The following is a 14,212-nucleotide window of genomic DNA, read 5'->3' as shown; positions in this document are numbered from 1 at the left end:
AGCGTGTTTAAGAAAGAACTTTCCATAAATTTATTTGCTTCCTTATCAAAGATAATACTAATGAGATATGTTTGTATGCTATGTATGCTAAATTTCACCTTGATTTCTAAACCATGCACTCATGCTGTATCCAGAATATGTGAGTTACTTAATTAATGCTGTAAACACCAGTTGTTCTGAAATGTGTAGGCTACTCTACATTATATATATATATTTCCAGACCCAGCCATTTAAAAAAAGTAGTGGGAATGCATTCTGAACTTCAAGCAAAATTACATGAGTTCATGAACCATTTAAATAATGTTGTACATAAAAGGTATTACAGTATTGTCTATGACCTTGCCTTAATATTACAGTAAATGTCTTAGGTATTTTATTCGACATAAAAGCAGTAAATAGGTGTTCGCAAGAAAAATTGAAAATAACCTTTTTTTTTTTGTCTGTCACCTGCAGGCAATTTTCGCAATTCCAGATTTCCCACAAATTATCATGGCCATTCAGTCTCTTTCTCCTATTCGTGCGATGTTTTTACACTCTTTTTCATCAAAGTAATCCCAGGGTAATCTCCTCTGAAATAACCAACGACAAGTCCAAACATTGAAAAAAAATCTGCCATAAAGACACACCAAAATCAAGTATGAATGGTCTGTTTAATAAAATGAAGAAAATCATTGTCAAACTCCTTTTCACAAATTGCAACGTGGCAATAAAGGCAGGATAACTCTGATTTCAAGTGTAACGCTTGCCTACCCATCTTTCCTATACTTCACTTATTTTACGAACTAATATCCCACTTATACGCACCATATTGTACTCGATGTGGCAATTTTACACGACATTAGAGAAGATACAATAAGAAAACCCTCCGGCCAGTCAACAGTCCAATATAAATGAGTTGTGATATGCAGCAATTGTTTCAGCAACTATACCAGAAATATATTCAACATTAATCAGATTTAAAGAATTTCCAACCTGTAGAGTTCTTCCAGACTCATACTTTGCTCCTGAAAGGGTACGCTTTCGCCTTTATATTTGTATATACTAGTGTTGTTTTCACTTTACTTCATTATCTCATGAATTGGAAACTAAAGCATTTTGTTGAATAATATAGAACTGGAGAGGAACAGACTTGGTGCTAAGTTAGTCTTTGTGCGTCCATGGTTTTGCTTACGTACTGGCATAAGTGGTTACATTCTTTATATATATATTAATTGTGGTGGTTATGATTGTATAGTTTTAAAAAAGGGAGCTTCAGTATTTGTGGGAATTTAGTTGCTGTTGTTGAGAGTGCTTACAATGTGAGACAGCTTTGTACTATGAGGGGATGGGGATGTAGGCTACAAACAGGAAAAGGATTAAGGGATGGGAGTTTAAAGATATACTGTACCCTTTATAAACAGTCATGCGGGATAGAGAAATACAATGACCAATTTTTATTAATCCTAGTGGGCAATTATACTTGGGAAGTGTGCTCAAATACAAAAATAAACAAAACAAGTACTAGTTAAATAAAGAGGAGGACAAGATATGGATAAGTTGTGCATCATGAAAAACTTAGAAAAAGCATGCAGTTCTTAACTCACAGCATTCTTAAATCAGACCTGCATCATCTGTTCATACACACAACTGACAATGCATCATTGGTTGAGCATATGGACTGCTTATCGAGGTAACAATTAAATGATTTCACGTGCTGTTACTTCTGCATACAGGCAAAGGGTACCGCTTTTCTGAACTTAATAAAAGAAATCATCATCCATTACCATCATTATTTCTAAGGTACATCGATCACCTAAAGATGAAGGTGGGCACATACAGTCATATGAGTAACATTTAACCAGCAAAGAAGAGAAAGCACAAATAAAGTGGCAGTAATACAAATTATCGCAAAAAATATCGCAAAACATATCTGTTACTCTCTTCAGCATCGACAACTCCTTTAACCTTACTTTCGCCGTTTACGAATAGAGAAAGGTTACTTCCCATTCTATGGGCACTACACCTCTACATGAAGTTGTATTAGATGAGGTGGTTTCATGCATTTAGATACCCAAAAGGTCACTACAACAACTTTACCTCGCATGGATGCAAACACCCACATTAACAACCAGCAATATTGAGAGATTTCTAGAGATAGAGGTTTTTATACATATTCAGAATAAGAAATAGTTATACTTATTTTCTACTGATTTTAATTTCCTTTATTTTTGTTTGTCATCTGTAATCTTCTATTGGAGGTAATAATAAAGTAAATACTACAATATTTTGTGTTTTTGCAAAGTTTGTTTTGGATGCTATTTAAAGCTTTAGTTCGGAATATTTTGTTAGCTATTGTGACCTGGCATATTGCGAATTGGGCTGGAAGTATAATTATTAGTAAATAACACTGGTGTTTTGAAGTGAATAATAAGTACATGCCTTATAATTTATTATACATAATTTGCATGATTCCTTCGCTTTGTGCTTTAAACAGGCACCAGTTCTTGCACTGTAAATACAACATGTATTTATTGTTTAAACATTTACTGTTTAAAAGTTGACGTCGTCGACCTTCTCGCTCACAACTTAGGTCTGAATTCTTACATTGCAGACCAACAGCCCACATTGTTCTCCGACACTGTCACATCTTTGTGGCAACCCTGGCTTGTACACCGGATGTGGATTTCCTCATTGCAGGCGGCTGAGCCCCAGATAAACGTTGACTCTTTGCATCTCTGTTAATACGAAAGCTTCGGTTCGCTGGCACTTATAATAGTTCAAAGTGCGAATAAATAGTTTTCAGGAGCTAGAGAAGAGTGATCAGAACAATAATCAATATTTAAAGTAAATTATTAAACAAAAATGTAGTATTGCGCTTTGAGAAAGATGACGATGCTTATTAAAGTTTGCATTTTTAAAACTTTTCTCATTACCTGGAAGCACATTAAATTATTTAGCATTTGTTGGCTTTACCAACCGATCCCTACGCCATATTCTGGGAAGAAGATGGCCTGAAAAGATCTCCTACAGCAGCCTGTGGAAAAGAACCAAGCAGAATGCCACTAGTCAAGACATCAAAACTCGCAAATGGGGGTGGATAGGACACACCCTGTACAAACCAGCTGACACCATTGCCAGGCAGGCTCTTGACTAGAACCCACAGGGAAGAGGAGAGTTGGGAGACCAAAACAGACTTGTGAAAGAACAGCAGTTTGCTTCCCTGTATTAGTAAGGGTTCGTAGTAATTGGTACATGCACATCTCATCGCCACAGATATGCAGAACAGAGCTCACTCTGATTATATTCTTGCAGATAGGGTGTTACTAGGTCATCCTTCAGTCATCTCTAAGTCATTTGTCTCCACTTCATGATACACAAGTTCATGTTAGCTATGCACCCGCCAGTTCTTATCCTTGCACCAGACTACCATTTAGAGACACAGTAAGGGACTTGCAACCAGACAATGAAAGCCTGTAAATAAAAATAATCCGAGAGTTCGTTTACGAAGAAATGTTTTTACAAATGAAGCCACGAATAAATCTACATCGTAAAAACAATGTTTTCTATATTTTTGGGTAAGCATGCCGTCACAGAAACAGCTAACCACCGACTTTCTAAGTTCTCATAGAGGACAAAAATCTTAGCTCTCTCAACAAAGTTTGAATATGACTAATGGGACTGGCACTAGGATTATAAACGACTTTCTTCCTGCTGTTTGGGTTGCCCTGGTGTTCTTGGAACGGATACGGAATTAAATTAATATGCACATTAGCAGTCATACTTTGTGCGCGCTTTCAGGCTTTCTTGCAACTTGGTACCAAGTACGTGATAAGTGAAGAGGGGGAAGTAGAGATGGGATTTTGTGCTTCGGGTTAGGGAAGTACTTTATTTCAGTGTTGCAGCCGCCAGATACGATGGAAGAAGAGGAAGGAGAGCTTTCGATTTATCTACAGAGAGCATGATTATAAATCGTTCTCATCAGGGCTAATTCGTTCATGCTCACTAATACCTTACTGTCATCCAAATGTGGCTTTAATTTTACACCTCCCCCCTCATAAACGAATGCAAACATACAAATTAGGTTTAACATGTAAAAGTCATAAATGGGGTTATTACTGAAAACTTAAGACATCTTTATGTAAATTTTGTCCTCTAAACATATTTCCTGTGTATTTCAAAAATAATATTGTCTAAAATGAATAAAACGGAAATAAAAATTTAATATTTTTGTTTATATAATTAGCAATAAGCAGTGGTGTGAATAGGACTAATATAATAATCTCCCTGTGCCGTTATTATCTTTGCTATGATCGAAATCAGTGTGACTTTTATGGTCAGATGAATCACACTCTTTGATGACTGTATCAACCGATGTAGTTATTTCTTTAAATCCACTTGAATTTGTGTCTAATTCAAGAGAGAGAGAGAGAGACTGTGTGAGAGTGGGAGAAGGAGATAGAAAGAATGTATATATAAGGGAAAATACAACGAATAAATAAATAACTAAAATAATTAAATATGCTCTGATAAAAATTGGACAGAAATAATCATAACTGAAAATAGAATGTAAAATTATGCTAGATGATAACTTTATCAAAGGTTTTTCTTTTACCTAGCTTTTCTTGACGTTTTTTCGCTCGAACTTCGGTCGCAGATGTATAAGTTTCTTCAGCTGGTCCTGAAGAAGATTCACCTGGAGCACAGAATCTGTTATTGGTCTTATTTGTCACGTGTAAAAGAAATTGATAAAACTCGCTGGTGCTTGTTTGTGTGTTATTTCTTTCTCCTGTTTATCTTTTTTTAGACTGATTTTCTCTTTATTTTTTTATGATTCCTTTTCTTAGTTCGCTGTTATTAAAGGGAATGCGATCTGATGTGTAATATCTAAAGAACAAATAAATGGATTTTTAGACTGCTTAATTGCTAGATTTGTTGACTTAATAACTAGTAGAGTTAGCACTATCCTTATTTTTATTTTTATTTGTTTTGTTTTTTATTTTTCCTTGATCATGGTATTTATATTCTCCAACCACTATTTATTATATGAAACTATTTAACGACAACTTACCTTTACTTCGCCCTTTCTTTAGGTTACGAACAGCTGAGGCTGACACGTAGGTGTGATTATGTAGATGACTGTCAGCTATTTAAAAAAGTAATAACCACGGGAGGAAACAATTTTAACAAGAATTTTATTCCGTCAATTTACGTGCTTGAAATACGAGTAAGATCTGACGCAGGAAATCGGTCACATGGTTTGTACTGACACCTTGTTCAGATATTAAAGCACCACTAGAGTTCACTGAAAAGAAGCAAGTATTAGATAGTATTGGTAGTAATACCAGCGATCGTGTTATATCATGATGCAAAGTCTTAAGCAGGGGCTCGACCTCACGAGTCTTCAACGTCCAAAGAATACTGACGGTTTTCAGAACTTGGTTAAAATGGATTTTTAAACTAATTTCCTGCTACAGCAATTTTAAAAACCTCAAGGAAATCTATGCAAAAAATACAATAAATATCAAACAAACAAACAAAACTTAACCAAGGGACAAAGAAGGACCAAACAAATTCTTGAATTTGAACTCACTTACTTGAAATGTCTTCTGTAAAGCTTCCTCTTAAATCAGCACTTTTTTCTTCAAGGCTAGAATTTCACACAAAATAAAACATTATTTTCTCGTAACGAAATAAGTAGAATACTCTGTCCGTTTTTTCAATCAGCTTTTGACACGAAACAATTTTATTTTTGTTAAAGAGCTTCTTTCTTTTCACATTAAAATACAAAAATAAAATTTACGTTGTGAGAAAGTTAAAATCCTAAAACTCATTTAGTCATTTTAAAGTCATTTAGTTTGGAGCATACTACAAACTCGATTTAATGCAACATCTTTAAAGTTGACAAGTGTATTTCATTTTAACTAAATTACTTATGTTTATGTCCTTTACTTGGTGATACAGCAAACAACTATTCTCAACTTTATCTAAATGGATCAAAGTTAAATATAAAACTGTTAGAATCATTATGTGCTTGAAAAAAATTTACTATATTATTGTGTTAAGATAGGAGAGAAAGAGTTTATAAAATGTTGATTTGATTTTATAGACAAAAATACGCAAGAAATCAAAGAACTGAAAGAACTAATTTTACATAAGACTACACATACCTTGCTGAATTGCCTGACAAAGATAGAAATGACAACATTTACTTTACACAAATATATAAATGTAAAAAGTGAAAGTGTTTCTTATTTTTAAAAGTTTCTATTCTTCTTCATACATGTATTACTTCATAGATAGAAATCTATATAATGTATAATCAACTTAGTACTTTTAATAGTAAAAATGTACCTTCTACAATGCCACTAAGGCCTGTAGAACCAAAGAAAATCAAGTTTGCAGGAGTTTACCTTTTCACATAACACAACGAAGGTACTACAAATTAAAATTTATTAAAATGTTTATACTTTGATTTTAAGATCTTACCATGAGTTTCCTTTCTCTTTTTTCTTACCACAAGAACAGCAACAATGACTAAAGCGATGATAATAACAATCAGCAGAACAGAGAAGGTAAAAATTAATGGACCTATCTTGTCATTCTTGTCTGTAAGCAACGGGTCTTTTTCTGTGTCATCTTCTGTAAATAGATGAAGATCTTTTCAAGGAAAACAATTTCATGTAATAAAGATCCCTTTTTTAGGAAAATAACACATTTTGTAGTAAGTCTTTCATTGGAGCGTAGCAGAGCTAATGCAAATGTCCAACCTTTTAGAACAGTTAATTATATGTAAAAGCTATAAAAAACAAAGTAAGCCATTTTTTATATTCTGTTCTGTATGCTCTCTATACTTGTTATAGTCTCTACTTCTGTCGTTCCATTAGAAGGCACATATTTATCTCTAAGGATAATTTGTACTTTTTACTGTATTTGGACTGACTCCTTACATATTTATAGCAATATAGCATGTTGTAAACTAAGTAAGAATATATATCAGGTTTCCATGCTCGAGTTTTAGTTTACTATTCATCGGCCACATAGTGTGTCTCTTGTTTACATTCACATTTGTAAGTAAATAACAGTTGTTTAGTATACTCACCTAAGTATTTATTAAGGATTATTGTTATGTTTGCAGAACCCTCTTCATTTTGATAGGTTAGTATCCACTCTTTGATGCTGCTGTTCTCATTGGCAAAGGGAAAGCTTAGGACAAGATCAGGTGGCTCTCCTCTTATGTTGCAGTTCACCTGTCTTTCAGTGTTGTTGAGTGAAGACAATGGTGTCAAGAAACATTTACCTGTGGCTGAAGAGTAAGACTTTACGTGTAGTGTGATAGTTTGCTCATCCGAAGAACTGTCAATTTTCACAATGCTGTTAACAAACTGAGGAGGACCTGTGACAATCAAAAAATACAAAAATAACCTATTGATGTAAATTGTTCACTTTACTTTTTAAGTCTATTCTTCAAACTAATCTGTTTTTGAATGAAAATACTAAAACCAATCACTAGCAACACGTGCTGACTAAAGAATCAACAACTACATAATTGTATATTTGTGTGTGTGTGAATTTTACAGGAATGTTGTGGAATAACAAGAATTTAACATGATTTCTAGACGACCCTCTAGATTAAATATTATTATATTTGTATCGAAGTGTCTCTAGGAGGAAATAAAAAGCGTGGATGATGAACTCGTCGATTATTAGATACTTTTAAGGTTGTCGTATTAGAAAATGCACATGATTGTCTTAATAGAGAAAGCACAAACATTAGAATGTAAGTCACACACAATTAAAAACACATACATAATAGCAAAATTAGGAATACTCACACTTGACAAGAAAAGACACAGATCGATTTTGTTTTGACCTCTTCCCTTCACAACTGATTTTTGGCCAGTCATCCTTACAATGTACTGTAAGTGAATGGTTTATGTATTTGTCTGTAGAAGGAGTGGCCATTTCAGCTCCACTTTTATTCAGCAAGTGAAAACGTGATGCAGGATTCCCTTTCTCAAACGAGCATAAAACGTTGACCTTCTGTCCATCATTCAACAGGTAAGTACCATTTGCCTCATGACCATCTACAGTCAGACTTTCGACGCTTGGTGGATCTGATTGCACACACACACACACGCGCGCTCGCGCACGCACACATTGAATGTAATTTTTTATCTTATCCTTTAAAAACTTACCACACATGCTATAAGTCAGCCTAAGAAGATATTTTAAATAAGAATAATTCTTTGTTATCTTCGTTACAGTTGTGTCATTTCATGTTTCTGTTCCTTTGTCCTTTCAACAAAGTTTACATGAGTTTCAATCTAAGTTGTTAGCATATCTGATCATTATGTACTTTATATTTATCTCGAAAATACTTTACATTTGAATAAGATTGCTTTTATATTTCTTAATTTCAAGTTAAAGACATCAGTAATAATGAGTTGCTGTACATGCACAGAAATATAAGAAGGTACTACGTTTGATTAAACGAGTAGGTGTTTTTTCGATATTAGGTGGAGCAAGATGTAACGATAAGTTAAGCAGCTCATTGAAATAGTACTGTAGATGTATTAAAGAAATCTTGTTTTAAAAATGATTTATAACCAAACACTTGTACTCGATGAAAATGTAGCAGGAGAAAATAATCAGAAAACATGCAAGTGTTCTTCGGTAACATTATATGACATAAATGTCTTATCAACTAAGCTTATCTCTCTTTCTTTTTCTTTCTTTTCTCTTGGACTTCGAGCATTTGGATTATTAGTTTCTATTAGCAATGCTTTTAATTAGTTACAAAAATAATAAAATTTTATTTAAGTTTTTTGTTCAATACTTCTACTAGGTCAGATGCTTTTAGAATTTTTTTCCTTTAATGGAAATAGATGAATGTAATATCACTACTGATAATATCATTACTGTCTGTTTTTTTTTACAAATATAGTTTACACAAGAGATATATGAGAGTGATGTCCCCTGGCCCAACTGGCTGGAGGGGGAAGAGCTATGTTGTCTTTTTTGTTTTCTCTGACATCCTCCTGGTGTTGGACTTCTGCTTGTGTATAATTTTTGATGGGCCTGCCATCTCCTGTGTGTGGAGTGTAGTGCCTCTTCGCTTTGGTGACTGCAATTCTTTGCTATTCTTTGTCAACCTTCTGACTTGGCGATCGGTGGCACAGTTCAGTGAGCTTCATGTCCGTTGGATCGGTGAACTTTTGTGTGTGCTGGGGTCATTCGTCGTTCAGTAGGACTGATGTCGTCTGTTGGATGTGCTATGTGCAGATATATTTCGTATGAAATGCATTCCAGCTTATATGACATGTTTGATTATTTGGCCTACGGATTGTGCTCATATTGCGTGTAGACGCTGACCTTTGACTTGGAGTACCGTCATTTTGTTCTGACGTCACAATATTTTACGTCATTTTATGTCATGTGTGAAGGCCTTCCCCTGTGTGACCCCGGGGTTTGCTTGCCTAGCGAGCACTGTAAGAATAGGGTCACTCTGCCATCCAGCCAGACATGTCGTCAGAGGCGACAAAGGTGGACACCTCACCTAGAGGTAAATTAGGTTGTGGTAGGGCTAACAACCCGACCATGTAAAAAAGTTACTGTTACAGAAACCGCAAGCACGATAACTGTACATCTGGAGCCTCGACTGGAAGATCCCTCTTCGGAGGGGTTTATGAGGCGTGCTTGTGAAAGCCCTCGGGAAGCCAGCTCGCCGACCCATCTTCTCACGGCCAAGGCAAAAACCAGGATAGGGACCTGGAATATCACCACTATACATAACCTTTGTAGATTTTGAGAAGGCCTTTGACTCCGTCGACAGAGAAACCATCTAGAAACTGATGCAGCACTACGGATTTCCACCAAAGTTCATTGCCATCATCCAGCAGTTGTATGAGAACTCGACATGCCGGGTGATACACGCAAGGGAAAGCTTGCTGACCCCTTCGCAGTGAGGACTGGAGTGAGGCAAGGTTGTCTGCTCTCACCGACAATCTTCCCGATCGTCATAGACTGGATCATGAGAAGAACAACTTCTAACAGCAACACGGGCGTTCAGTGGACCTTCGCCAGGCAGCTTGAGGATCTTGACTTTGCGGATGACATCAGCCTGTTGTCCCACAAGCAACAACCCGCACAGACAAAGCTTACTCGGCTCGCAGAAGAAGCAGCGATGACTGGCCTGACCATCAACATCAAGAAGACGGAGGTAATGCAGGTCAACACAAAGCCCCACTCCACCTACATGGAGAATGTATTACAGAGTCTGACCGTTTCACCTACCTTGGAAGCATAGTCAGTAGCAAAGACGGAGGTACAGATGACGATGTCGAATAACATCTCTATGAAACAATATTTTTACGATGATTATTTTGGCGACTAATAAACTTGTTTGCTCATTAAATAAAAACAAAAATTTACTCCTTAATTATTTTGGTTAAATAAATTCTTCCTTGGTTTGAATTTCTTAAATAAGTAGAAGGTTTTAAAATAAATTTTGTTTTCTCTTTAAATTTATAAATTCTATTTAGCGCATTACATTATAGTAATGCTAAAAATCAGCAATAGAGTACCTCCGAATGGGAGGTGTGTACTCATAATTGTATCCTAAGCAACTTTCTAAATGACTCACTAAAATCCACCAAAGTTGTAATTGTGGGGGGTCTTAGTAGATAGATAAGCCAATCTACTTTCATTCGAAGAACAATCAGTGGAAACACCCATAAATTCCTTCGTCGTATTTGCATTCACTTGGTTAGAGATATACTGCCATTGCTGCGAATGACTGAAAATGTTTCAGGAAAACTAACTCTACAAGTAATTGAAACTGATTAATAGACATTCTACTTTGGTAGACAAAGATACTTTATTCAAATTCACTATTTATATTTTTGAACGTGATGTGCACTGATAAAGAGACAATGGTGAACAGTAAACAAGTCATTTTGACCAAAAACCAGTGCTTGGCTATACCAGAGACGTTATACCCTAACGTTTGTGGCTATACCTACCTCCACCAGAGTCGCCTATACCCTTTAAGTCTTTGTACAAGGTTTATTCTAAAGAAAATCACGGCTATTCGCCATTGATAGATTTTAACTGAACGTGTGCCTACATATTTAATGCGAACATCCAAATTAAAGAGTAAAGACGACAGTTGCTTTAAAACGATTTAACCCAGCGGTTCTCAACCTTTTGCTTGTGACGCCCCCCTGACGAACAAAGGTACGTCCGCGCGCCCCCCATTAGCCAGCAATGTAAGCTAATTTCACTAATACCTGTATAAGAAAGTTTTAAAAAATGACCACCTTCGCGCCCCACTTGTAGGCACGTCGCGACTTCCCCCCCCCCCTCCAGGGGGGCTCGCCCCACAGTTTGAGAACCGCGGATTTAATCTGTTATCTCCCAGTGTCCTATTTAGAGGACTGTTAATTGCAGGACTCTCTATCTGTTGTACCGAAGCAATAATCCAGGCCGCGTTTAGAGCTCTGAGTTATCTGTAGTAATTCAGTGGATTTTAACTCATAATCATATTGATTTCGTGCTTAGTCATGTCAGATGATGGCCTACACCAAGTAATTTAAAGTGTTAAAATGAAATAAAACTTGTGACTTTGTCATCATATATACACCTAACTGTTTTCATTGATTGTTTTTACAAAATCACACGTTAACACCACATTACTTGAAAGCATATAGAGAAACATAAACAAAGAAAAACTTACATAAAACATAAAGTTTTAGTCCTTTTTTCATGGTTTTGATGTCACCAGAGTCTTTCCATGTCCAGATCCACTCGATTTCCTCGTGTGATCGGTTCAGTACCTTGTAAAGTCTTGCTGGACCTGCTGCACTGAGGCAACCAAGAAACGTGCTTGTTATTTCGGTACACTGGTTTGTCTGAAATAGTCTTCCATCATATTCCCAGCTGCCCACGTCCAGTTTGGTTTGTACGACAACTCTATAGACTACATCAGACTTTTTACATCCTGAGTCGTTCAGCCAGAAAGTTAGATTGACCAGACTGCTTTCCGGAACAGAAAGGGTGTCTGTGTTAAAGTTGAGAAATTCCAAGAGGGGACCTGTAACAAATGTTAGAACATGTAGTGTATATATATATAATTTGGAAGAGATATTTTACATGCAGTTTAACGCATCAAATTATACGTGTGGGTCTAGCAAAAGATTGTGTTAATTTGCATTTATCTGCAGTGTAACCCTGTGTCTAATGTCTCCAACAGAGACATATTTAAAATAGAAATACCTCTGTATTTATTGTTGTTTTGCACACAGTTTCTGATCTAATAATACACTAACTTTGTATTCGAGCATATTGTTTTTTGTTTCAAAATTATTTGTACCTTCAAAACTCAATAAAATGCTATCAAAGAAAGTAAATTCAAACTTACACTGCTGTGAAGAGTGTATTTTCGGTGACAGGAGTAATACATAAAACAGCTGCAATGTTTTCTGCATGATGAAAGTAGATAGACTATGTTGAACGTTGACAGACATGAATGAGAGGACTGTGATGCGGAGTAACCAGGAGACGCAGGCGGCTATCTTCTTCCTTGTTGGCAAGCTCTATGTGTACGATAATTGTGAGTCAAACATAGGATGTAAGTAAACAAATTAATCTGTTGTGATGTGCAAGAAACTAGATTGTGTATAAGTGAAGAAGATAGAACAGATCGAGGAGAGAGAGAGGCATAGAAATCAAAGGGACAAATAAAGGCATAGCGCGTTGCAGATTACTTACGTGAGGTAAGCAAAGCAAAGTCCGTATAAAACATTTTTCATGAAGTGAATGCCGTGCAGAGGCGAACAGTTGAAACTAAATAGCTTCATGAACACTGTGTGAGTTAGAGTGAGAGGTGGGGGAGGGAAAGAGAATGCCTAATAACACGATAAACGGTAGCTTGCACTAAGATGTATCTATGTATGCAATGGTAGTCAGCAGCTGCATATCTACAATTTTGGAGGTATGACTTTTAAGAACCTGCACTCCTCCATGATAATGTTTTCTTTCTAAAAATATTAGTGACGCAGTTGTGTCCCATTAATAAGTAAATGTAGGGAGATTATTTTGTTAAAGCATTTTTTAAAGTACTTTTCTTTCTCTGAAAAACTAAGCGGTTGTCACTTAATATACACATTAGCAGTCATACTTTGCGCGCGATTTCAGGATTTCTTGCAACTTTCAACTATCAGACACCAAGCACGTGATAAGTGAAGAGGGGGAAGTAGAGATGGGATTTTGTGCTTCGGGTTAGGGAAGTACGCTATCTCAGTGTTGCAGCCGCCAGATACGATGGAAGAAGAGGAAGGAGAGCTTTCGATTTATCTACAGAGAGCATAAGGATTGTAAATCGTTCTCATCAGGGCTAATTCATGTATGCTCACTAATACCTTACTGTCATACAAATGTGGCTTTAATTTTACAAATCTTGATTTAGTTACAAGAAGGATTTATTAAAATAGTGCAGGACATTAATACTTCAAAATGTCAATGTGAACAGAAGTAATTCGAATATAAACACACACCCCTTTTAGTTTATAATTTTTTTATATTTTGGTCACCCTTCCCACCGCACAACATCAGTTCCTCTATTTTCATCATGTACTCTCCAAAGGTACCTCACCTTTCACAATCTTGTTTAACCATGAATCCGTGTGTGACACTGAGATTTTCATTAAGCAATAGAAGTTTTTGCAATTCCACGTTTATTGTCATAAATAATAAAATGTAAAGGCGGGTACGAGGGTAAAGAACGCTGTGATAAGAAAGTAAACTGAATTTTTTTCGTATGCGATTTCACTCAGCAAGCTTATGAATTTTAGAGGTTGATGAGCAGAGGTGAATCTTTTCCGCAAAAAGGAGCATTTAGGTTAAGGGGATCAGTGGCTTAAACAAGGATATCTCATATGTTAGGACAGGGGTGGGAAACGACCGGCCAGTGATACTGAACACATACGAGTGCATGACGGAACAGATAAGTATGTTGCTCGTCGGCCTAAGTTAAAATATTCTGGAGATTTCTGCACGCATTTGACCCTCACCCCAAGCTAGGCTGGACCGCCTCTTATTATCATTATTAATGTATATTTTTTTTTACTGCACAAGCGCAAACAAAACGCTGTGCATTTGGAAAAAAAAGTTAAAATATACTCCTCAGTAACTTTCTAGTTATGAGCATAGTTTTACAGACTCCAAAAAATTGTTT

General features: G+C 36.1%; 1 protein-coding gene across 2 annotated transcripts; it reads right to left on the bottom strand.

The window, feature by feature from the left end:
- Positions 1–1,652: 1,652 nt before the first annotated feature.
- On the bottom strand, positions 1,653–14,013 carry LOC112568521. 2 transcript variants are annotated; one of them, XM_025245833.1, is made up of 11 exons: positions 12,748–14,013; positions 12,398–12,572; positions 11,714–12,070; positions 7,812–8,093; positions 7,079–7,372; positions 6,466–6,618; positions 6,147–6,159; positions 5,574–5,626; positions 5,048–5,122; positions 4,592–4,672; positions 1,653–2,714 (listed from the first exon to the last, which is right to left on the bottom strand). In XM_025245833.1, exons 2-11 carry the CDS (start codon positions 12,501–12,503, stop codon positions 2,668–2,670), a joined length of 1,461 nt encoding a protein of 486 aa, XP_025101618.1. In that variant the 5' UTR covers positions 12,504–12,572; positions 12,748–14,013; the 3' UTR covers positions 1,653–2,667. The 2 variants fall into 2 exon arrangements, with proteins under 2 accessions (XP_025101618.1, XP_025101619.1); XM_025245834.1 differs by having other exon boundaries at positions 6,568–6,618; positions 12,748–14,011.
- Between the last annotated feature and the right edge of the window lie 199 nt (positions 14,014–14,212).

This window comes from Pomacea canaliculata, linkage group LG7, assembly GCF_003073045.1.
Source record: "Pomacea canaliculata isolate SZHN2017 linkage group LG7, ASM307304v1, whole genome shotgun sequence".
Taxonomy (NCBI): domain Eukaryota; kingdom Metazoa; phylum Mollusca; class Gastropoda; order Architaenioglossa; family Ampullariidae; genus Pomacea; species Pomacea canaliculata.
Note: the sequence above shows the minus strand (reverse complement) of the source record. Positions and strands in the feature narration are given on the sequence as shown.

Bases quoted from the DNA above. Each gene is read 5' to 3' on its own strand.
- LOC112568521 (XM_025245833.1), bottom strand. From the start codon at position 12,503: ATGTCTGTCAACGTTCAACATAGTCTATCTACTTTCATCATGCAGAAA. The intron at 7,373-7,811 runs GTGAGTATTCCT...TGATTGTCACAG, and splicing joins TGTGTCTTTTCTTGTCAAGT to GTCCTCCTCAGTTTGTTAAC. The intron at 5,123-5,573 runs GTAAGTGAGTTC...TTTTTTAAATAG, and splicing joins CTTTACAGAAGACATTTCAA to CTGACAGTCATCTACATAAT.